Consider the following 26826-nt stretch of genomic DNA (forward strand, 5'->3'; position numbering starts at 1 on the left):
CCACCACCCTTGTGAGGAGCAAGCGGCTAAGAAAATGGATGGATGGATGGATGGATGGATGGATGGATGGATGGATGGATGGATGGATGGATGGATGGATGGATGGATGGTAATAACCAGTGTTGGGAATCCGTTCTTTTTTCATAACCGGACTAATCTAACTAAAACGCCATTATCGTTATTGTATGTGAAATGTGTTGCGTTACAATTCATTTATTCGTTTCAAGGCTCAAAGTAAGCTTACAAGACGTTGTGCAGTGGCTGGCTCTGAAAATGTTATTTGCGCACAGTTAGAGGCGCTGTTGTTGTCGGACCTCGTCACAATAGTCTTGACACAAAAAGTCTTGACATCTGAAGTGTGTCGTGATGTTTATTTTGGAGGTACCGCGGGAAGCGTGTCACTACGTGACGAATGTGTCTTCCTTCCTTAACATTTTAGCAAAGAGTCCATGAGTGAGTGAGTGAGTGAGTGAGTGAGTGAGATGTAATCTTGAGTGAGTGAGTGAGTGAGATGTAAGCTTGAGTGAGTGAGTGAGTGAGTGAGTGAGTGAAATGTAAGCTTGTGTGAGTGAGTGAGTGAGTGTGAGTGAGTGAGTAAGTGAGTGAGATGTAAGCTTGTTTGAGTGAGTGAGTGAGATGTAAGCTTGTGTGAGTGAGTGAGTGAGTGAGTGAGTGAGTGAGTGAGTGAGTGAGTGAGTGAATGAGTGAGATGTAAGCTTGTGTGAGTGAGTGAGTGAGTGAGTGAGTGAGTGAGTGAGTGAGTGAGTGAGCGAGCGAGCGAGTGAGTCAGTGAGTGAGTCAGTCAGTCAGTCAGTGAGTGAGTGAGTGAGTGAGTGAGTGAGTGAGTGAGTGAGTGAGTGAGTGAGTGATTAAAAAAAAAAAGAGTCCACGTCCGTCAGGTTTGACAACTTCGACAAGAGTGACATTAATCAAAATTTGACTAGTCGCGATTTGCAGTTTTGCCATAAGAAGCGATTTGTTGACAATTCTATTTTCCACCAAGAACCATTAACATTCCACAAGCACCCTAACAGCGATAACGCATGTGAAAAGTATTGAAAGAAATATGCAGTCTCTGCAAATCACACTGATGGAGGGGGGTGGAGTCGATGTCTGTTGGGACCAACGAATGAATTAAAGTGAGAAACAGTGCGCAGTCATATAACATTTGTATGTGAATGATGCAAGCATGTATTGTACAGTTTCCGGGCGTAAATGAATGATTAAACATGTATTTTAATGTGTAGAATTATAAACTGAAGATATATCACCATACTCAATTTATGTAAAGTGTACAAAAGTATGTTTTTCAAAAAGATCAAGTGAAGCTGATGATTTTGAGGGGGGAAATGGAGTGGTAGTTATAGCAATGTTGGCCATGAATTAAGCACTGCACATTTCTTAGCATTGGCAATATCTTTTATAGAGTTTGATTATAATGTGCATAATGCACTTGGAAGAATATTTGCACTTCTGATTTTAAGATATTATTTGCACTTTTCCAAGTTATGTGAACTTGTTTCTCAATGATATACAAAAGATATAAGCGTTAAAAAAAATGAAACTCTATAGCCATTTTAGTTTAGTTAGGTTTTTGTTTTTGTTTTTTTGCTATGGGTGGTGTGCCTCGAGATTTTGTCAATGAAAAAAGTGTGCTCAAAAAAGGTTGAGAAACACTAGTGAAAGCATGAATCGAAGCAGGAGGCAAATGGACAGCCATGCTCAGAGAGCTAAAAAAAAAAAAAAAAAAAAAAAAAAAAAAAGTGTGCCGTGTTGCTCTGTAGTCCCTGCGCAGTCTTAAAGTGCCATGCGGCTATCTGGCTTTCCCTTGTTTAAAGATGGAATATGAGGCTCCTGAGAATATCTCATTTCAATGGCAAAAAAAAAGCCAGGCCAAACTGAAAACTTTCTACTCATTACGCACACTACCATTACAAGCATACAGAACGAGATTATTCCACAGGTGTTGATTCATTCATAGCTGTTTGACTGATAGAATTTTAATGATTGCAGTCTAACCCCAACAAGACGCCATTTGAGCAAAATCTGTAGATATTCATTGGTTGCTGTAATGCAATATGATTTCAGATTTGCATACACTGCACAAGCATAGGCAAAGGTTTGCATACATATTCTCTAAAAATAGGTTGGTTGATTACAGGACTTTTTATTTTTATTGTTCAGTGAAGTGGATTTTATCCCAAACTTTTCTTGCACTGTAATATGAGATTGTCAAAGAATATGTTGCAATACATACAGATTCCAACTGAAGTTGTTTAATAGGAATAGAAGAACCACTACTCAAAAAACATGTAAATAACGCGCACTTGTGTATAATACCCCAAAAATTCTTGATCACCCTTAAAAAAACATTTTTACTTAATACAGTCCCCCAATTTGCTGGTATTCTTTATGACTGTTATTATAAGAACTGAACCATGTATCCTCACAAGGGTGGTGGGGGTGCTGGAGCCTATCCCAGCTGTCTACGGACAGTAGGAGGCGTACACACTGAACTGCCACCCAATCGCAGTATATGAATAATGTGAATACATAAAGATTAAACACATACCAATAAAGTATAAATGTTTTTAAATCCAGGTTTAAATCTATGTTCTGCCCATACTTACGATTAAGGTCTTTCAAACTATTTTTAAAATCATGTTTTCAAAAATGTTGTTCTTGCAATGTACACTCGTTTAATAATTTTTAGTGCTGTCACACGATTACATTTTTAAACTAATTAATCGCACAACTTTCAATAATTAATCGTGGAAATTTTCTACTTTTGCTTCTACATTTTCTTCAAAGCTTGTAACATATTTACTTGAGTAAAATCTTAGAATTAATGTAAAATCATTCAATAGGAAGTATATTTAGAATAACAGACTGTTCTAATAGCCTTCGTTGCTCAAACAAACAAACAATTCTCAGATCTTCTCACTTACAGGTTTAGTTTTGCCCTAATATATATACCTAATATAGGGCTGTCAAAATGAAAGCATTAACTCTAGAGATTAACTTGGGAGATTTACATTTCTTTTAAATCGCTTTCATTTTGTAGCTGCTTTTAAATGAAAAATACTTTTAATTCCAGTATGTGAAACATACTGAGAAATATGTATGAAATACGCTACAAATTTGTATTTTTTTTTAATTGTTTTATTTTTTACAACCACAAGGCACTCCCTAGGTGGTGGCAAATGTCTAAATAATGTGAAAAGTAGTTCTACCCCTGTACAATAATCCCCCTCGATTTTTAATCGTTTATGTTTTTGAAGGGAAAAAATAGTGTTATTCATGGATTTTACCAGTAAAAACAACAGATTTCTAAGTCACAGACAGTGTAGTGTTTCATTTCCCCGATTTTGGTTCAAGCAGCGGGTTCAGTCAGTGATAGTATGAATGTGAGTTTTACTGTATGTGTTATGATTAATTGGCTTCCAGTCCATGCTGCAAATTGTCTCAAAGTCAGCAGTGATATGCTCCATCGTAACAACTCTGAACAAGATAAGTGGGATCGAAAATGGATGGATAGCTGATTTCGGTAACTGACCTTCCGAGTTGAATTGTGTTGTTTCACTTGAGGCCTCTCTTTAAAAAATTAAACTCCAACCTCCGTCATAGCAGCTGATTAAATTATGTTGAAAGGTGGAAATTGAGATCGTCGAGGTCGGTACGTTTACATAACAGTATGCTGATCTCACAATATTACTAGAAGGTAACCTTGAGAGTTAATCACTGATTTGAATCACGCAAATATAAATTGTGTCATTTTAATAAAATGTAGCTTAATTGTTTCAGCGCCTGACATGGAAATATATTTTTCATATTCTGTGGTAATGCTCACAAGCAAGTTCCTCACTCTACTTATTTTCTAGACATGACATTCAGGAGAATTTGTTCGGCTCAACTTTTGCGTTGCAAGATGTCAGATGTTTGAGACTGATTACTGGAGATGTTAGAATAATAATAGCAAACTAATCAAAAGCAGACAGACGCACAAAGATGATAGTTTTCCCACATTCCTCGGACTAAATTGTGAAATGATCCAAAAATGATTTCTTTTAAAACCACCGTTCTCTCTGTGTGACTGTCACGCCTCTCAATATATCCTTTGATTGCATTAGCCACTGCATACAGAAGGATGCATTCATTTATCAAACGTGTCAAATATTTTCCCGAGTCCATCAATTTAATGGAGCGTTTGTGACATCTGTTAAATTGGCTAATTAACATCATGTGACAAGTGAAACTGAAAATGATTTCTCTATTGAAACCGTTTCTTGGACAGACTGGTAAATAATATGGCCGTCAAATACGTTCCCATTTGGTTGGCCCTGACCATAGTTATCAGTTTTATGATGTTGGGAGCATTTCTACGGATGCTGACATCCAGTAGAAGTGTTGGTGACGCACCCATTAAGATGTTTGAACATTCTGTATGATTCATAATTTATTCACCTATCAATTATTCAGTTTCCACATTTAATGCACCACTATTTTGGGGTGAGATTTTGGTGTGCCTTTGAAGTATTCCCCTTGAGACATGCTTCTATTCATTGTACTCCAGTTACTGTGTGACACGCACCTGATTTTGTGCCCAGTTTCTTCATTCTCAATGTACTCGATCACAATAACTGCAATGAAACTCCAGGCCATTACACCTAACAGAAAGTTGAAATAGGAATTGGAATTGGTCCCCCTTAAAAGGCGACTTTCTACAAGATGTTAGATGAGACAGCCAATGTCACAAAGGTGTTTAATGGCCTCTCGAGTTTTTCCACACCAAACTCATCCAACCATTCCTCTATTGCCCCTCATGATTTTGACCTATAGATCATATGAATTGGGCCCATGCATGTGAATTATGATAGCATCAAGACATCCAAGCTGTTCACAAGATAAAAACCATTACTTCCACTCTGTAGGCTTCCTCATTAGTCGTCTTCATGAGAGCTAATTACGAAACACAGACGATCACGCAGATGCAAGGAAATTAACAATCCAACCTTATCGTGGTATTTTTATCCTCCTTATAAACTGATAGGAATATTACAACCGTGTCAGAGGAAGTCTGTTCCAGTGATCTGAAGCTATGAATATCTTTCCACTCATGTCTGCTCTCTATGAGGTTTAAGCATCTTGATGATGGACTGATCTATGTGTGAGTACCTCCACCACCTGCAGATGCATTTTGTGTTACATCTGCTATTTGCATTCTGCTGCTAATCCCTGCTAGAAGGGGGTGGGGGGCTTGCCAGTCAAACTCTGCCCAACAAAAGACAAATATGCGTGTGTACGTATTTATAGATATGAAGGGGAAAAATACTCCCCCAAAGGTAAAAATCCGGGCAATGCTGTAAATGTATCTATATGCAGACCAATCATGCATAGCATATATTTAAAGACATGGACACATATGGATGATGGAGCACTTTGACTGGTTTATATAGGAGACAACTATTTGACAGGCCCTACACAGTCAGTGACAGATCTCTCTCATTGCAGATGGTTTTAACTAAATCCTCTTTTACTGAAATGATCCAACCAATGCATTTTCCTCGATGGAACTGACTGTGGTGTGTTGCGACAGAGTACAAGTGTTTGTGTAGATGATATATCCAGTTTTGTTGAGTGAAAAGCAAATTGGATTGCCACATTGAAATTCATGCCCTGACACGCAGAACAGTTGGAAATCTGATTTACACAGCCAAACTCAGACATATCAAATGAATGACTTAAATTTGATTTGTGAAAATCAATTTCCATGTGTTTCCAGACTGGAAAGTATAAAACGTCTGCGAGGGAACTTGAGCAAACTTGGAATTCTAATTAAGTCATAGTCTGTCCCATTGGTATATGTAGTCTGTATTGTGTTCCAAATTATCAGGCATATAGATTTTAGGTTAAATGAACATTTTAGGGGGTTTTTTCTCCCTTAGTAAGCTTTCCAAATGGTGTTTATCCACTCTGTTTAGATCCCTTATATCAACCTCAGACAGGTCTGATCATTATTTTCGCAGATGTGCCTAATTAAAGGTAAACATAATTGCTCCACATGACTGATGGTGAAGTGGTACATTCCTGACTTTGGTGCAAGCAGTGTGGGTTCAGCTCCCATGCAATGACGGTATGAATGAATGGTTATCTATCTCTCTATATGCCTTGCAACTGACTAACGACTAGTTCAGGATATAGTCCGAATCCTGCCTCAAATCAGACACATGAAGACTGATGAATGTCGTGTACTACGAAGGGTGCAGATGGTTGGAATTTTGGTCACCATATCTCAATGAGACTGCAACATCGGCAAGAAAGTGACGAAGTGTCAATTTGGGGTGGAATAACAGGAAGTGAGATGATGGGCTGCTTTTGGGTGCCTGACGGTGTTGATATGTGAAGTTTCTAACAGACCAATTCCTGCCATGGTATAAAAAGAAGAACCAAGCTTTCTGTGGTAAAATCATTAGCATGCAAGATGAGCATCCTCGCGCACTTGAAGTGTTAGCCACTGTAGCTATAACGGGAAAAAAAATAACGGTGTAGCCCACATCATCTCCTGATCTCATTCCTACTGAGAACCTGTGGCGCATCATTAAAATGAAGCTCTACAAAGGGGCAAGAAATGTGATACAGGAAGAACCTATTCATAGACATAGACTTAAGGTGATATCGAAATTGGACTCTTATGATAACTCAACTTGATCAGCAAAATGTTTTGGGGTCAAATTTTGTTTTTAAATGATCCTCATGTAATAAAAGGTATGAGAAAGATATTTTTTTCTCTTGAATAAATATCAAAGTAAATATTGTAAACAGGGCGGCACGGTAGTCGAGTGGTTAGCACGTCCGCTTCCCAGTTCTGAGGTCTCCGGTTCGAGTCCAGGCTCGGACCTTCCTGGGTGGAGTTTGCATGTTCTCCCCGTGCCCGCGTGGGTCTTCTCCGGGTACTCCGGTCTCCTCCCACATTCCAAAGACATGCATGGCAGGTTAATTGGGTGCTCCGAATTGTCCCTAGGTGTGCTTGGAGTGTGGATGGTTGTTCGTCTCTGTGTGCCCTGCGATTGGTTGGCAACCAGTCCAGGGTGTCCCCTGCCTACTGCCCAGAGCCAGCTGAGATAGGCGCCAACAACCCCTGTGACCCTTGTGAGGAATAAGCAGTCAAGAAAATGGATGGATATTGTAAACACAAAAGTTTTGTCACTGCATATGCTATTCGAGAAATTGAAGGAAAAAGAGCATATGCTAAATATTCTGGGACACAATTAAGTCAGCCTAAGTGCCATTGAACGTTCATCTTTGACTTCACAACACATGAGATAGTAAGTTCTATCATATATTATTTATTCCAAGTGTTTTTCTTGATGATTAAGAAATGAAGAGCTATAGCTTTCAGCTTTGACCCATCCCATCAAAACAATGTCAAGATATCAGTGTAATCCCAGAGTGAGTAATATTATTCAGTGAAGTGTTCACATAAGGTCCTGTGTGTGGGATTCATCTTCACATCACAGAACACTGGGGGTGACCGGCTGCACATCTCTGAGGAGCACATGACATGACTTATTTCACGTCAAGTCAAATGATCCATTTTATGATACGAGCAGTGTTGGGAAGATTTCTTTAGAAATGTAATTGGTTACAGTTACAAGTCGATAGGAATAGTAATTTAACTATTTCAAATGCTTTCCCAATCTAATATAAACAATTGCATTTGATTACATTTTTTTTTTTAATAGATGTGCACAACCGTTAAGCATTTTCACGTTTTAGATCATATAGTGTGAAAATAATTCAGCAATAGTTATTGTAAGACTATCTAAAAATAACATAAATGACAGCTACCTTAATTCACAACACTATTCTTGCATCAGAGATGATATTAAACTGGAGCTGGCTTTGTCATCATTTTTTCAGAACACACGAAAGGTTGGCCGTTACTCCCCAATACTGTGCGTGTGTGACCACGTTTGAACCTGACAAGACTGAAATAAAAACATAGTTGTCAGGTGGTTTAAGGTTAAAATGTTGAAAGTTGCATTTTTATTCCACTTATCCTCAATCGTGTCGAAGACTGAGTTTGGGCAAGAGGCGAGGTACATCATGTAATCATGTATTCATTGCATTGAAAGTATTTTCTTGTGAATCAATTGGTAAATGGGATGCTTGTCACAAGGTTTCGATGTGGTATGTAAGCACAGGTGGTTAAATCACTTGGTGGAAGTGTTTTTGAGCTGTCAGTGTGAACATGGAGGTCTGACTTTTTGATGACCACACGTTGATTGCTTTGGAACAAATTTGAACCCACTAATGGAACAAACCACTTGTTGTAATCATCATCATGCTTGCTTTTAACGGCAAGTAAAACTGACAAAGGCGCCTTTTGGATCAATGATTGTTGTTGACATATGGGCAGCCAACATGTCTGGCAAGGTAAAGATTCCCCAAACTCAGCCTCTTGGTGGCGAAAAATTGCTTATTGAATAGTTGCCTACTGTGTGAAAGATGTGCAAATGTTGAGATTCACAAAACATAAATTAATGTATAATCCTCCACAAAATATATCTAGTTGAATTATCAGGAGTGCTAGAAAATGGATAGGCGATTGTTAAACCGTGGTAGTTGATGCAAACAAAAGAAATCTGTTGCGTGAAATGTAAAACATGTGAATTATGACCACAACAAATGCCAGAATATTGTGTTGGATATTATTCAGATTCAATAGGGTTCCTGTTCTGTGAGAAAATTATAGTTTTGAAGATTGACTGAAAACTATTACCAAGATTGACACAAGTTATACTTATATCATTTGAATTCTGTAGACTGTTGAATGTTTAAAGATCACTGTCAGATTTGATAGCAATGAGCAACTGAGAACAAATTTGCCTCAGCAGTGGCTTCATGCCAAATATTCTGCACTTGTAACTCGGCGCTGACACAACATGATTCTAATCGTTAAGTTGGCTCTTGCATTGATTTAAAATGGTGACGAACATGCCTATAGGAAGAAGATATAAAAAAAAAAACAACTGTGTGTAGTATATGACGTAATACCTCCAAAAACAAATGAGACGGAATGAAAACTGACATGTCAGTATTACAATGGAATGTAAAAAAAATTACACGCTTTGTGCAGCTTATTTATGGACAATAGTAATGCACAAAACTGTACTGTACCGTGTTTTCCCATTATTGTTTAATTAATAGCAGAATTACATGCTATTGCTGATATGATGAAACATTATGTATGCAAGAGGCAGCAAAAAAATAAAATTAAATTAAAAATTTTTTACCATAACAAACTGATAGATAGAATAAGACAACAGATCCCACATTGTGTCGCTGCATGGTTACAGCAGCATAATACAGTGAGAGAGATTTAAAAGGCATACAATAAAATGAAAAAGTAGCATTATCAAATAAAACAGATGAGAGGGAAGGAAGTCTCTCGAGTAGTTGAAATGGCAACAAAGATACAGTATATTGCACCTTGAATTTTATTACACAGAAAATATTACACATATGTGATGTTGAAAGTGTTTGGGCTGCTACACTCTTGCAAAAGTTAAAATTAAGTAAGCCCTGTCAATAGCCAACTATGTGTAAATGCAATTAGGATATAAATGTGGTTTTGTATGTTGGAAATTAATCACAAAATGAAAACTGGCATAAAAACGTTTACAGTTTCTCACGATTGTTAACACACAGAAATCAAAACTTTGGCACAATTTGCACAACCTTAACTTCATGTACCAATCGCTCGACCCGAATTGTCACTACTTCACACTCCCTTATGACTCCCTTAGACTCTGACGCCAATTGCAAACACCTTGTTGTCTAAACACTACACACAATTCTCAGTTATTGCACACACCTCTCATATAAAAGCTCAACACTTCAACCGACAATACACTCTGCAGTCAATTGCACATTAACTTGTTGTCAAAACACTACATACAATGTTCTGTTGTTACACACACTTCTCGTGTGAATCTCAGTGGTATCAACCTACAACACACAAGTGTTCAAAACTGAACACATTCAGATCTGGTGAGCAATTAGCAATCAGGACTGCAGTACAGTATATAAGTGTATTGAGCCTCCTCCTCTGTGTTTGGTGAATGGAGAACCTTGAAGAGAGCAACCTGAGAAGGAGAAGTAGAGTGAGAGGAGGAGACTCTGTCCTCCTCTTGCTCCTCCTGTCCTGTTCCTGCAGGAGCATGACAGAGGAACAGGGGAGCATGAGGAGGACAGAGAGGAGGAGTAGTAAGAAGACGGAGAACTATGTATTATATTATATATTATATCCAATGAGATTCAGGCCACTGTGATAGACCATGTTCTGAACCATGGTTTGAGCATGAGGGTCTTGCTGCTGGCCTTCTTTGACGACCTCCACAAACAACTTGTTCCAGCAGATCACATTGATGATCCATAAAGATTTACTGATATTATGTTGTCATCTGGGACAATGTGAGTTTCCACCGGGCTCTGCTTGTACGTCAGTGGTTGCAGGACCACCCACATTTTAGAGTGTGATTCCTCCCGGCATACTCTCCATTCCTCAACCCCATAGAGGAGTTCTTTTCTGCTTGGAGGTGGAAGGTGTATGAGCAAAACCGCAAGACTCAGGTCCCACTTGTCCAGGCCATGGAAGAAGCCTGTGGTGACGTCAGCCTCGAGTCCATTCAGGGTTTCATACGCCACTCAAGGTGGTTCTTCCAGAGATGTTTACATAGGGAGAACGTCTGTGAGGTGGACGAGGCCCCCTGGCCTGACAGAAACAGAAGGCATCATGATGCTTGATCATGATTATATCTCAGTCATGTACAAAAATAAAAAAAATTTGGCTGCATATTTGTGTGCAGTTTTAAAAGTGCACGATGCATGATTAGACTCAAATTTGAGTGTTAAAATAACCATATTTTTCACCCGCACATGTTTTAAGAATTGTATAATGGACAGGAGGCGCTACTGTGTCACAATGACTGTTGCCCCTATTTTTCTGTAAAAGGAAAAAATGCTGGAGCGTTCGAGTCAGAATCTTTAACTGTGGCTCTGAGCATGACGTCATGCGCGTGCACGCTATTGTCCCTGTTAGCTCTCGTGATTGTTCACGCAACTTCACGGACAGGACAGCTAATTCAAACTGGATTTAAAGAGACCTGCACCCGATACGTCTCAATCCCTTATGGAGACTCCACGGAAGACAAAGAGAAGTAAAAAAAAAACTTTCAGACCAGCGTCACGGGAGGGCAAGGATAAATATAGGAGCAGCGTTCGTCAGGTGCAGAGAGCTAAGAGCTATCCTGGGGATGAAACGGGACCCATAGCTTGCTGACTTTTTGCTAAAAAGGTAAGACTTCGTAACGAAAATACGATAAGGTCTATTTGCAGTGCAGAATAAAACGACCACACGGTCGCTTACTAATGTCTCCGCACTTGGGCATATATATATTAGCAACGCACTGCTATCCTCAATGTCATCGGATTCACGGGATGCACTATTTACGTTTGGAAGGTTGTAATTATGTAAGCTTTTGTCACTCAAAATGACTTTCACATACAAAGTATGCCCCATAGGGGCACGATGCAAGATTCAGAGTTTTTGCACATTTGCGACCCCTCTGGCGAAACGTGGAATGGACCCCAGCAACATGCACACGGCCAGGAGCGTGCGCGACTTTTCGGGCACAAGCAAACCTCCAAGTGAATCGAACAAACGTAAACACGGAGCACAACGCCTTTTTCATAGGCTTAATAATGTCTACAGAGGTAAGAAACGTATTAATCTTCAAGTTACTTTGTATGTGAAAGTCATTTTGAGTGACAAAAGCTTACATAATTGCAACCTTCCAAACGTAAATAGTGCATCCCGTGAATCCGATGACATTGAGGATAGCAGTGCGTTGCTATTATCATATATGCCCAAGTGCGGAGACATTAGTAAGCGACCGTGTGGTCGTTTTATTGAGAAACGTGTGTTGACAATCATGGAAAAACTGTAATTTAGTTCTCTAAGCATTAATATCAAAATATTGTAGACCATATACATAGTGCGCTTACAGGGTTTTAATCCCCCCCCCACCCCCACCCCAATGTATACTAAATATAATTATGAGCGGGAAATGACATTCACATCTACAGCCTTTTGTTTTGCTCTGACAACAAGTAACCAAAGGCAGTCAACAGCCGCCACCATGCTATAGAAAGTGGACGGAGCGGATGTTGTTCTTTGAAATGCACAGCATGTGTCTCCGTCCAATTACCCATAACACTGTCAGCTGAACATTTGTTTTGTGTTGATAAAAGAAGAAAAAATGGTTTTATTGTGAATGTGAAGTCGAAGAGAAGGCTGCTCGCTTTTGACAAAAACATGTGACGGGTACGTCTTAGTGACTGCAGAAGCAGACAGTTTTAATAAGACAATTTATTTTTATTTACGCTGTCAAAAACTAATTAGCTGTTTTCATCCCATACCACAGATAATTATAATAATAAAGATCTGCTTTGTACGTCATATTGAGAAGATTGGGGTATTAGACAAGCATCTCAATACCCAGCGCACTCAACTGGGTTTGTCAGGATTCACCTTTGGGCTTTTTTGTGAATTCTGCACTGTACACTTCAATTGGAGACAACTCTTAATACCACCACTGTCACGATGTAATTATACCAAACAAAATGCAACATAACAACACACAACTGGAGCACTTCAGAATCAATATGACTAATAGCCTGACAACATTTTAAAACGTGAAAAAATTGTATCATACCAGAGACGTTCCTCTTCATATAATTATGTACTGTCAGGTCAGGTCAGGTCAGGTGTAATAGCAGTTTGATATTTGTGTTGGAGTCAGCCAGCGGCTGCACCTCATCCAGCAAATTAGAAGCTGCACTGTCATCACTCTGTCTACTTATTTTGTGTACAGCAATTTAGAAAGTTCACATTTATATTCTGATATACTTAAACTGCTCTGTTTCTCTGTTCCCTGCCTGCCTGGACTCTGCGCTCATATTCATGCTAGCCTCTCATAACAGGAGCATTTCCCTCCAGCCACAACCATAGCCACGTGTTACAATAAATATATCTGTATCATAACATGCTGTTCATCTCTGAGTATCTACAGCTGGATCCACCTCATAAACAGAAGCCAAACAAAATTTGTGTTTGGTAGATTATTTCGTCGTCGTAATAATGCTTGTTGCCAAAAAATCTTACATCGTTGGAAAGCCTGTTTATGTCCCTTTTAAATGGTGCCACACAATATGCATTTGTGGGATGAGCAGCAGAGCTGGGTATGTGGGTTGGCCCAGGAAAAAAAAAAAAAAAAAAAGAAGCTAAATCTTCTCTTCTCCGCCAATGGCATTTTGCTGTTGTCATGGACTATTGCTGAACTTCTGGTACCTGAAAATGTGGATGAATGTTACGCTCAGCGAGTCCAGATTCTGCCCAGAGTCTGCCTAGAGCATTTGGGTCACATGGTCAAGCTGTGGAGAAGACACTGAAAACAGTGTACATATTGCTGAAGCAAAATGTTTTGGATGAGGCAGTGGGGTGGCATCTCCCTTACTGGATAGTCGGAGCTTGTCATCATTGGAAGCAAACTGAATGCAGACAGATATCAAGATGAAAGTCTGCAACCAGTGGAAGCAACCCTGCAAGATGGCCATACCATTATCATATAAATGCAGGTCCATTCGCAGTTTTGTGATTCATTCTGTTTGTTTGAGGCACAAAATGCGTATTTTGACTGGCATCGACGACTGCTGTTTCTGAAGGCCCCAGACAGATTATATTGACATGGCAGCACACGGAGGCTTAAATCCAATTAGACCCCCCCCCAAAAAAAAAAAAAAAAAAAAAACTAAATATACCATCCACATTGATGTACTGAGGCAGTGATGCCAAAAGTAAGGCCAAAAAATGAGGGGAACAGTTTAGGCCAGCAGAGATCGATGTTTATGGATATTCCATCACTTTAAAGAGGAAGTCAACCCAAAAACATTTTTTGACAGTATGTTCTATGCAGCCCCACTAGTCTAAATATGGTATTCCGGTTTATATTGGATTAGCGGAATATGAGTTAAGCAGTAAAATCCAGAAGTTTTTATCCATCTCAGGAGGCGGCCATTTTGACACTTGCTGTGGACTGAAGATGACATCAGTATTGCTCAGGTAACAACCAATCACAGCACAGCTTCAGAAAACAGGTGAGCTGTGATTGGTTGTTGCCTGAGCAACATGGATGTCATCTTCAGTCGACAGCAAGTGGCAAAATGGCCGCCCCCTGATGGATTTAAAAAAAAAAAAAAAGGCTGGATTTTGCTGCATAACTCGTTTTCCACTAATGTAATATTAATCAGAATGTCATGTTTAGAGGTCACATATGATATTGTAAAAAAGTGTTTAAGGATGACTTCCACTTTAATACTTTAAAATGTTGACTACTTTAAGTTGATAGACTGTTGCATGAATTTATTTTCTTGTCCAAACATACCCCATTTAATACACTTCACAGAAAATTGTATTAATATCCTTTGCTTTCCCCAAATATATTACAGCATAAACGCACATATTGCTTTTGCTCTGAAAATGTATTAAATATCAACTATTCTTTTGAAGCTCTCATAATTACAAGCTGAAGACTAGAAAAATAACATATCTTGTAAGAGGCAATCATATGCAAGGTTATGATGACAGAAATAAAGTAGCCTGCATTGATAAGCAGCAAACATATGGTAGCTCATCCTGATAAATAATTCATTACGGAGTTAGCTGTTTATTATGTATCCAATAGTAACTATTATTCTAAGATGGATTGTCTTGTTATGACATAAATCTTTTTTTTTCCCAGTGTGGCAGTCACAAAGTCATGTCGACCAACAAGCATAAAAAGTGAACTTAAGAAGTAAGACCAACAGCTGGGGAAGCAGTTAAAGGAGAAAAAAAAATTGACTTTTTTAGACGCACTTCTGTCAGAAATGATAGAAAGCTAAAGTGGTGCTATCAGCAAGATACTTAAAGCTTCTTTGTAAAATATACAACATTGAAGGAGGAAGCAAGCATTAATAAAGTATTGCTCCTGACTTCCAACATTTTTGTCTCCATGGCAACTAATTTGAAGGCTGTGACAGGAAAAGGGAGCCCTGTTAACTTCACAGTGATGATAAGACAATTATATTGAATGTCAGAGTGTGAATGTTAATCACACCACTGGCCACAATTTAAAATCATTTCAAAGGTTGTTCTCAGTCCCGTGCATGTTTCTGCATAATAATATGGAAACTCAATCAATGTACATACAGGTCAGAAAATTGGAATATAGAGAAGACGTCCATTTTTTTTCAACATGTTTCAAAATAGTTAAACTTGCATGTTCACCACACACACACACAAGTGAAACATTTCAAGCTTATATTTGTGTCAATTTTGATGATTATGGCAGAAGGACACAAAAATAATAAAATAAGAATAAAATCTGAATATTTTATGTGACCAACAAAAAAAGAATCTCAAACACAGAAATGTTGACCTTCTGAAAAGTGTGTTAAACTCATATGCCCTTAGCACTTTGTTGGAGCTCTTTTTACAATAATGACAGCATCAAGGTGGCGTTACATGGAGACAATCAGCCTTTGGCATAGTTCAGGTGTAGCCCAAAATGCTTTAATATCGGCCATTAAATGATCTACATTTCAAGGTTTTTGTTACCTCGTCTTCCTCTTGACAATACAACAGCAATTTTCAGTGGGGTTCAAGTCAGGCCAGTTTGCTGGCCAATCATGTGTTGTTATTCCTTGGCTATTAAAGCAGGTATTGGTAGTTTTAAAATAAATAAAGTCATTTTCACCAAAAAGCATGTGTGAGCAAAAAGTGCTCTAAAATGTCAGAGCAGCTCCGTTGACTGTGAACTTCATCAAAGACAATGAAACCACACCAGCAATTGACACTGATCCCCAAACCATCACTGACTGCAGAAACTCCACACTGGACTCAAAGCAGTTTGAATTTCGAGCTTCTCCAGACTCTGCTGGGAGACTAAATATTTCACTTTGTATGTGGTGAACTAATAGAACATAAAGGTTTCACTTTTTTTAAAACAAAATATAGAAATAAACAGACTTGTCCTCGATATTCTAGTTTTCTGACCGCAATGTATGTATGTATATATTTATGTATGTTTTGGTTCGGTGTTTTTCTTTAGTATTGAGTATTATTGTTGTTTTTGTCTGTGGTTGGTGTTTGTCATGTGTTCTTGATTTCTCCCCTTGTCTCGTTATGTCTAACCTCGTCCACCTGCGTGCTTCTTCCCTTCCCAGTCTGTGTGACCAATCAGTGCCCTTAGCCAACTGTGTTCCCCAGGTGTGTTTCATTAGCGTTAGTGTATTGAGTTTGTTGTGTTTGTCCACTCTGTGTGTGAGCATTGTCGAGGTTATGTGGGGAAGTCGTTCGTTCGTTCGTTCGTTCGTTCCGTTCCGTTCCGTCTCGTCTCGTTCCGTCTCTAGTCACCCTCACCTTCATCAAGTCCTCCTTGTCACCGTTGCTGTTAAGTCATCTTCGTTCTGCCAAGTTCCCCACGTTCTGCCAAGTCACACAGTTCAGTCATGGCGACCAGCCTTGCCTCATCCAGTCTTGGCGACCTGCCTACTCTCGTCAATTGGCAACCAGTGTTCTCTCGTCCAGTCAACTCTTGGCGATCAGTCTTCTCCCAACATGTCCAGTCATGGCAACTCACATCCCGTCCAGTCACGCCCCGTCCTGTCTTCGGCTTCTCAACTAACTCTTTGTGTCTCAAAGTTCGTCTCATTACCCTCCATTACTGTCTCCCTGCCGTGTTTCCTCGCATTTGGGTCCACCCTCTGGCGATCACTCGCATCCACCATGACAGTATGTATGTATGTATGTATGTATGTATGTATTTGCATTACTTTAAAAAAAAAATGTATGTGGTAAGAGTGTGTGTGTGTAAGGGAATGCATAGAAACTGATTGTGGTCAATATAATGTCATGTGGTGACTAATAGATGCTTATAGAGCTGAATGTAATACCGTCTGTAAGTTAATCAAACCAAACAAAGGTGGTACCAGAGGGAAAACCGTTTTTGATTGCATTGTGTTTTTGCTTTATTATTTTTCTTCTATATTGACATTCATCTTGCCATCCATCCATCCATTTTTAATGCCTCTTATACTGTTCTGTACTGTAGGTCACAGGTGGCGGGAGCCAATTCCACCGGACTTTGTGGCGAAATGCAAACTACAACCTGGACTGGTATGGAGAGAAATTTGTGTCTTTATTTTCAATCAAACAAAAAAGGAATTTGCAATCAAAAAAAAATTTCAATCAAACAAAAAGGGGATTTCCAATCAAAAAAAAATTTCAATCAAACAAAAAGGGGATTTGCAACCTCAAATAAATTTTAATCAAACAAAAAAGGGTTTTCATATAAAATAAAAATTTGCAAACAAAAAAAAACATTTCAAACATGGATTTGTATTTTAAAAATCTTTTGCAAACATTTTTTTCGTTTTGTTTGCGAATCTGTTTTTTGGTTGCGAATCTGTTTTTTGGTTGCGAATCTGTTTTTTGATTGAGACCTGTTTTTTGGTTGCGAATCTTTTTCTGTGTTGTGTGGGCGGGGTCCTCCGTTCAACCGATGATAGAAGCCTTGTCATTGGTCAGCTTGGAAGCCGCTGCGACAACTTTCATTGGTCAGATAGGAATGGGGGTGTGACAATGTTCGTCTGACTATTTCCTGGTTCATTTTGTCCAGTCGCCGCCAGCATCGAGGTAAATATGACACCCCCCCCCCACACACACACACACACACTTCTAGTTCTCCGTTTTGTTTATCTGACATTTATCTAAAAGCAACCCTTGATCTATCGTTTATCCGGTGATTTGTTCTAACCATTACAATTAACGTAATCACTCACTCAGCATTGCTTAGCCATGTTAGCTAGCTAGGTAACTGATGGTCCGATACATGAGTCAGTCATGAAGCTATGTTGTTGGCAGTCAAAACACAAATATACGGCTAATTTGGGATAGCTGATAGGATGAAGTTTTGTTGTTGTTTTTTTATACTCATAAAGAAACCTTTGCATTTGTTTCACATACAGGCAGGGCTGGGAATCGAATTTATTTACACTAGCTGCTTCCCCTAAATCTTGGATTAAATTCGTGATAATTCTGTGATTATTATTTATTGGTCCTGGTTGTTTACTGTACGAGTCAGGTTGAAAAAGAGGGGGAACTCATGCACCGTCAAAGCGGTGACACTGCTACTACTAGGATCCAGGCCACGTAACCGTTTGATTTTGGTTAGTCTAGTCATGAATCGTGATGTTTTGTTGGTACGAGAAACGGCCCAAATAAACGGCCTGCTGAGATAGCTGTTATTATGCTTATTCCTGATTATTTTATGACATTACATCATTACATTAATAAAATGCTAATTATTAATCACTTATGAGAAGTTCTGGTCATTGAAATAAGTAGCCTCTACTACATTTATTATGTCTTGGGTGTTTGAAATACAGAGGAAGTGACTGAGATTACGTAATATAAATACATTTAGTTCCTGTGATTGTTTCATTGTAGTTTTCCTGTTTCAATAATGTTCAAAACATGTGTCAAACATAACTTTGTCAGAATTTTTTTTTTTTACATGTTTGGTACTTAATTCAAGCACACTTTTCTTTACTTTTTAGATGCAGAAGATGAAGTTGGTGGTTGGTCACCTCTCTTCATGAGGTGATGCTGTGGATAACTGAGCAGGGCCACAAGCACCTGCTTATGTCAGACAGAGAGCAATTTAAAATATCAATAAACTTTGACCACAATTGTGAGGTACACATGCCAGGTCACACATTATGTTACCACCTGCACAAACACCATTACATTTCCAACTGCTCATATGAGTGATTACCATTCCTTTAAATCACATCTACTGACTGCTATCACCTTTGATGCCAGATTTGACACAGTGTAATTGAAAGGGCAAAAAAAAAAAAAAAATCACATCCATTTCATTTTTTTTGAGTAATTACAGGCTGTTCCTACCAAAATGTTTGTTTTAAGTTTAACAGTTCATTTTCTGAGCTTTCTTGATTTCTTGTTGGCAGGCCAATCATTTCTTGAGAAAAATGTCTGTATAAAATCTATAAAATGCTGAATAATTGACTGGTTGTTAGTTCATATGCATGCTTTTTTTTATGAAATAAAAGAAACTGTTTTACACAGGAATTTATTTTCATTTTTTACATAAATTTAAATGACCCTTTGGGCCGCGAGACACTAGCACTAGAAGCAACATTGAGAGTCTGCAAATAAATGACGCGACCAAAACTCAAGGACTCCTTGTTTGGATTGATTTGCCGTAAAGCAACAAGTCTTTCCTCAGGTAAACGACAGTGGATGTCAGGTATAACGATCCCGTGTTCACCGTGATGGTCCAAGGGTAGTGTCTCTTCAGCTTGCTGGATCTGTAATATCAAATACATTTATGAAAGCTACAGTAACTCCAAGAACTTTTACTCATATAAAGTTTTTTCCTCTGGTTATGTACGCTTTTACCAGCAATAAAACTGCCCTGGCCTGCTCCTCTTACAGTAAACATGCATCTCGCTATGTCTACATTTTCTACCCCTTGGTCTACTCGCACTCTAAAAGAAAAAATCTAGTCAGTGTAATTGCAAAAGTACACCTACAACTCAGATTCCCCTTCTGTTTCAATCTGACTCATACAGTAAACAACCAGGACCAATAAATAATAATCACAGAATTATCACGAATTTAATCTCTACTTCAAACATCCAAGATTTAGGGGAAGCAGCTAGTGTAAATAAATTCGATTCCCAGCCCTGCCTGTATGTGAAACAAATGCAAAGGTTTCTTTATGAGTATAAAAAAACAACAACAAAACTTCATCCTAACAGCTATCCCAAATTAGCCGTATATTTGTGTTTTGACTGCCAACAACATAGCTTCATGACTGACTCATGTATCGGACCATCAGTTACCTAGCTAGCCAACATGGCTAAGCAATGCTGAGTGAGTGATTACGTTAATTGTAATGGTTAGAACAAATCACCGGATAAACGATAGATCAAGGGTTGCTTTTAGATAAATGTCAGATAAACAAAACGGAAAACTAGAAGTGGGGGGGGTGTCATATTTACCTCGATGCTGGCGGCGACTGGACAAAATGAACCAGGAAATAGTCAGACGAACATTGTCACACCCCCATTCCTATCTGACCAATGAAAGTTGTCGCAGCGGCTTCCAAGCTGACCAATGACAAGGCTTCTATCATCAGTTGAACGGAGGACCCCGCCCACACAACACAGAAAAAGATTCGCAACCAAAAAACAGGTTTCAATCAAAAAACAGATTCGCAACCAAAAAACAGATTCGCAAACAAAACGAAAAAAATGTTTGCAAAAGATTTTATTAAAATACAAATCCATGTTTGAAATGTTTTTTTTTTGTTTGCAAATTTTTATTTTATATGAAAACACTTTTTTGTTTGATTAAAATTTATTTGAGGTTGCAAATCCCCTTTTTGTTTGATTGAAATTTTTTTTTGATTGCAAATTCCTTTTTTGTTTGATTGAAAATAAAGACACAAATTTCTCTCCATAGACTGGTTGCTGGTGCATCACATAGCACACTTCCATTCCATGTTTGTTCTTACAGTGTACAGAGAGTAAAACTACCTCAGGAATTTATTATGAAAATGAAAATGCATTCATTCTTGTTAGTGTGACTTTCTATATTGCTTAATTGAAAAACATTCCAGTGTGTTTGTTTCTGAATGTTGGTTCTTAATTCCAGAAAGCTAAGTTAATAACTATGGCGATTAAATGAATTACTCAGTGGGGCATACTTTATATTCTAGATGTCTAAACATTCAGATTGCTCACAAAATTAAACTGAATGTGCCACAGGCCTCTGTGGACAACATCAGAATCAGTCATCATAGCATAAAACAGAGCGCTACAGCTGCACTAGAATGTATAAATAAGTGAGAGGCACAAGCCAAAAAAAAATAAAAAATCAATCCCGGATTAATCCAATTTAACCAGCTCAGAGAAACAGTGAATATTAAACAATCAAATCAAGATGTGATCAACAACTATGCGCACATGTCCAAGTAAGATGTTATTTCATCCTCAAATTACTCCTGATAAAACATAATAGAACCATAAATGTAGACATTTCTTAAAGTTTTACATTACATTCACCCTGAATATTTTAATCTCTTCCGAGTGTAAATTTTACTCTGTTTAGACCCTGACTGTAATATATGAGCGGTGACAATGAACATGCTTGGAGGAGTTTCTAACCCTTTTGAGTCTGGAAGACAATTCAGGGAACAGGTCTCTTTATCAAATGTCACGAATGCATAAAACATTAATGTATACAAGATGCTTGGGGTACTGTTGCAAACAAATCAGAGGAAAGGGTATGTTCCTCTTATATTAAATTGGATGCAAACAAGTTTGTATATCTACGGTAAAGCAAAAGTAAATGTTATGTAAAGAGTAGATGGCTCTTGCACCACCCAAGAGAACTAAAAATAAGCCATGCAAAATCACTGTTGCTATTTTTACCACATGCAGAGAAACACTCTAAACAAATATTTAAATAGAACAGATTATAGAGGGCCTCATTAGAAAAGCATTTTGATGGCTGTGATGATATGAAAATCTAAGAATGTGAAGTCGTAAACATCAAGCAATGAAGGGGAAAAACACTACTCTTATTTTTTTGGTCGATCTTAAACTGGGTGTGAGACTGGGAGTCAGAGGCCTTGAAAGATTGTGGGTACAGACTGTGGTTTTCTTTCCAGGGCGAGTTCTCATCGAGGAGACAAAATGGACCTTTCACAATGTACAAGGCCGGCTGATATTTTACACCCTGAAAGGTCTGGGCGAACAACAAAACATAAAACAACCAATATTCTTCCAAATTCAAGCTTTTCATACTTTGTACTTCAAAAAATAAATAAATAAATACATGAATAAAAAAAATTTTTCAGTTTTGTAACACCATATGTTGCATTTGCGTATTGAAACAGTATGTCTGGATAAAGGCTAACTACTGAATTCTATTCGTTGTGGTGAAGCACAGACCAGAATAAGCTGGAAAACCATTTTGTGGGATGTAATTGAAAATAATATAATCACTTCCAGTAGGAATTTGGTTATTCCATGTAGTATATCACTGTGGAGAAAATATGCACATTAAGGTAACCAAAATAAATTATTTTAAGGTAGGTTTGTTTGTTTCTTTGTTTATAAATTCTTTTGACATGTGTGTGTAAATTAATAGAATTTAGAAGAGATTACAAAGACATAATATTTCACTCTTATCGTATCCTATTGTCAAGCCAGAATTCTCCCTTGATCTGAAGTCGTACCTTTTTCATTTCTATCCCATATGCTAATTCTGCAGTGAAAAGTGTCCCCACACTTGCACATTTTACCTAACTCCAAAATAACACATACTGTATGAAAAGCTTGAATCTTGGCATTAAAAGGAAACAAAGACTTGAGTGAAATGCGTGAAGTTAAGATTCGGGTCAATCAGGCCACCAGTGCACGCACAACACAAATAGACCTTTAAACATTTAGGCGGCAGTACACTACAACCCTGTTTTTAAGCCATCTACAATAAAGCCAGTGTTCAGGGCACATTTGCAGAGTGTTGCCACACCCAGAGAAGCCCACAAGTGAGCCACACAAGTGCACTTACACAAACACACCAACTGGCTGTGACTATTAAAGAAAACACTCCACACTTCTCTACTGAACTAAATTTTCCACCGTGTCCTTGTAAATACCACGAGGGCTTATGGAATGTTATCCACTGAAAACACACGTAAAGAATGTATTGCTGAAAGCAGCATCAGTCTTGACGACAGTGGGCAGACGCAGGCTGTGAACAACGGGCTAATATTGCCAAATGAGGCGTCACTTCAGCCACACTGGAGTTGATGAACTATGCGAGGACACAGGAAAAGGAAGGTGCCTCCTTTTTCTTAACTGTCTCCATGCACATCCTGGAAGGAGTCACGCTGGACTTTCACAGAGCAAGAGATTCATCATGTCATTTAGTTATATAAAAAGAGCATGACAAAGTAGTTTCTGTTATTTGATTCGAGTTGACAGCTAAATGTTCTGCCATGTGTCCAAAATATATACAAATGAATTGCTCAGCTTGCGAAAGTCACATGACCAAACTCAGATAACTGGTGAGCCATGATTGGGAGCTAGCTAATGCTGCATTCGAGGATGGTCGGAAGTCGGACTTTTCCGAGTTCAAACCAGGAAGTGTGTACGGGAACGTTATCATACTTGAACTCGGAAATTCCACTTGTGAAGTTGGAAGAAAAAAAGGACCCCGACTTCACCGGCGGAATACAATGTGAAGTCACTCTGAATGGCAAAACACAATTTACTTGAGTATAAAACTAGATATCTTTCTTCATTCATAAATATTCGACATAACTCCACATAACGCAACGTACGTGACAGTATTGCCGCTATCTCCCTGCATTAAATTATACGGTCAACTACTTAACTGTATGGAATGCTTATGAAATAAGATGAAAATACTAAATGAAGCAAAATAGAGGTCTAGAGGTCAAAATGATTTTTTAGGACCAAAATAAAAAACAATTAAATTAACCGCCATTTTGGTTGTTTACGTTCGCCTCAAACACTTTCAGGTCGGAACTGGGAAAAAACAACTCGGATATATCCGACTTCCGACCATCCTCCTCAACTGCAGCATAAGCCCTGAGAGCTATGGTGTTGTCTTCTGTTGACAACAAGTGGAAAATGGCCGCCCTCTGAGATGGATAAAAACAGGTGGATTTTGCTGTTTATTTCATATTCCACAAACGCAACATTCATCAGCATGACATACTTAGACTAGTGAAGGCGCATAGAACATATTATAAAGAAGAGTTTTGGGTTGACTTCCCTTATAAAGTACACTGAATGACAGGGACAAATGATCACATTCACATCATTCAGTCTAAGTAAGGAGACATACTGGGTTTTTTTCCTTCACATTTTAAAGTTGAAGTCAACCCAAATAAATAATTATTGACAATGATATGCAGCCTCATTAGTCTCAATACGGCATTCCGGTTAATATTGCGTGAGTGGAATATGAGTTAACTAGCTAAATCCAGCAGTTTTTAGGAATATCAGAAGCCGGCCATTTTGCCACTTGGTGTCAAGTGAAAATGACATCACAGTTGGTCAGGTCTCAGGTAACAACCAATCACAGCTCAGTATTTGAAAACAAGTGAGCTGTGATTGATCGTAGCCAGCTGTGATGTCATCTTCAGTTGACAGCAAGTGGCAAAATGGCCGCCCCTTGAGATGGATAAAAACGGGTCGATTTTACTGGGTAACTCATATTCAACAAATGTAATAGTAATCAGAATGCCATTTTTAGACTAGTGAGGTTACAAATAACATATTATTGTCAAGAATTGTTTAATGTTGACTTCCCCTTTAAAACAGTTCTCTGATACCTCTCACATGGTTTGGTCAAAATACCCAAAGAATCTACAATTGCAGCAGACTTATCATCGCCATTTAACAGCCTTTTGAAATCAACCAGTTGTAGGGGCTTATGCAAATAAGCTACGGGTCAACCCGCCCTCTCAAGAACAGCTTTGTATTACCATGACAACCAGAGTCAGTGTTGTTTTGAGGCCTAAATGAGATTTTTACTTTTAAAGAAATAAGCAAGTGTGAAATGCACCTGAGCCCACATTAACAAAGAAAAAGCATTGATTACATTTTCAGTCATAGAGGCAGCACTTCATCATCAACCATCAAATAACAGTTATCCATTCAATTATCAATTTAATCATGCAGTGAACCTGTCACCATAACACACGCATTTGATTATGGGTTAATGATGGATGTACATCACTCCAGAGACCCTAATAATGTTGGTACACATGCTGTTTTGAACGATGTATTTGTATACATCCACCTCAGGGTTCTGAGATTGGGGAGCTTACATGTTTCCCTGTTTTTTGACTGCCTTCTTATTTGACTAATGCTATGCCAGCAAGGCATTGCCGCACCAGATTCAGCTGATGGTGTCGTTTTTCTCTCTGGGCACATCCAAGGTATTTTATATTCAATGCAGAGTAGTGATTCATTTACAAAATTGCTGGCCTTTAACATCTAGAGAGCTTTTTTTGTATAAATTTGACATTGGGCACCTGGTGGGCTGAAATATAAATTTTGTTTCATTAGTTTTGAAACACAAATGACTTCAACAAGTGGTGACGTGAAGGAGCCAAGCAATTCAATTGATCTGATTCTGAGCTTCATATTAATTATTAGGAATCCATAAAACAAATAAATACATGAAAGTCAAAATGTAACCTTTGGTTTAATAAGGTAAAGCTCCTGTTCTTAAAACTTACTATTAAATATGGCCTATTGCCTTCAGTGTATTAGTCAGTGATGAAAATTAATGAGCACACTAAAAAACAAACTGAACACACTATTTTGGGAACATATAACACCTCCACAAACCAACCAACATAAGGAGGACACATATTGAGGTGGTGAAATCCACTGAAATATAGCTTTTTATAAGTCCTGGGGCAAACAAAGTTCCTGTAAGCCCTTCAAAAAGCGAAAATGAAGGGAGGGAATACTCCCTGGAATGTCGTTCTTATCCACAAGTTTATTTCTGGCTTACATCGTGGTCTAGGGAGACATGCTTTGGCCTATCAGAGTTCACAGTGTGCACCATCACAACATGTTTACAATAGGACATTTGAAAATACGGCAAGTAACTGAGCAGTGCAAACACGTACTTGGTACTTACTTTTAAAACACATCGTAACTGTGAACATTAAAATTAAGCATCATTTATGTACCTAAGGTAAAGCAAGAGCAACATTCATTCAAGAAATTCAGCTGAAGATAAACAGTGAAACATTACAGATATTCATCCTAAGTAAACAACATACACCCACCAGTGCTTACATTTATCAAAGTTAAATCACTTCAACAAGTTCTCTGACAACAGAGCATCCACAAATTGTAAAACTTTACCAAAAAATAAAAAATAAATTACATAAACAGTGCAGTTTGCAGCTGAATTAGAAGAATGTGTGTTTCCAATAAATATTACATAGTTTGAAAGGTGACAAATAGGAAAACAACTTACCCTTAATTATGGCTCACTCTCTCTATAGTGGCTGCTCTTTCTCTTTCCTGCAGTGTGGCAAAACTTCCCAAGCTTTTTCCTCTCCAAAGAGCCTCTCTCTCCCTTCTGCCACATGGGGGCACATGTGACTGACATTCGACCTGGAAAACAAATGCTGACATCTAGTGGCAGTTAAAACAGTAGCACTTTAAAGCGCTATAAATGCCGAGCTTTGTGAAGATACTTTGACAGTTTATAATCTGAAATTCACTAAAATTGTGGAATGAAGAGAAGAATCCTGGGAGGGTGTTTATATGTGCGAGGCATGTATGGATTATATTTTGGGAACATTTTTGGGAACAGCAATCAGTTGACACAGTCAACATCTTGGTGATCTGCGGAAAATGCCTGTGAAGTTTGGGCTCTGCCTAATATGATGGTCACACAAACACGTTCCTTCTAAATGTGGTTGATTATTATTTTTTGGGCAACAGCTTGACCATTGTAATAATGTAGTGCAATAATTGTCAATTGTCATCCAAAAACTAGCTCCAGGTCACACCAGAATATCCCTTCAAGGTACACTAAAATATTGACACAACTAAACAATTTGA

The 26826-nt window shown here is 38.3% G+C and overlaps 1 protein-coding gene across 2 annotated transcripts in view; it reads right to left on the bottom strand.

Moving 5' to 3' along the window:
- Positions 1-26286, bottom strand: part of tspan4a (tetraspanin 4a) — a 130606-nt gene extending 104320 nt beyond the window's left edge. Inside the window, exon 1 of one of the 2 annotated variants that reach the window (XM_077518900.1) lies at positions 26234-26286. Coding sequence is in view for 1 of the 2 variants with exons in the window: in XM_077518899.1 (XP_077375025.1) it covers positions 4592-4616 (25 nt within the window). In the remaining variant the exon portion in view is untranslated. Of the gene's footprint in view, positions 1-4591; positions 4632-26233 lie in introns of those variants that run through there. The other variant, XM_077518899.1, reaches the window with a different exon arrangement.
- Positions 26287-26826: the final 540 nt, after the last annotated feature.

This window comes from Festucalex cinctus, chromosome 4, assembly GCF_051991245.1.
Source record: "Festucalex cinctus isolate MCC-2025b chromosome 4, RoL_Fcin_1.0, whole genome shotgun sequence".
Classification (NCBI taxonomy): domain Eukaryota; kingdom Metazoa; phylum Chordata; class Actinopteri; order Syngnathiformes; family Syngnathidae; genus Festucalex; species Festucalex cinctus.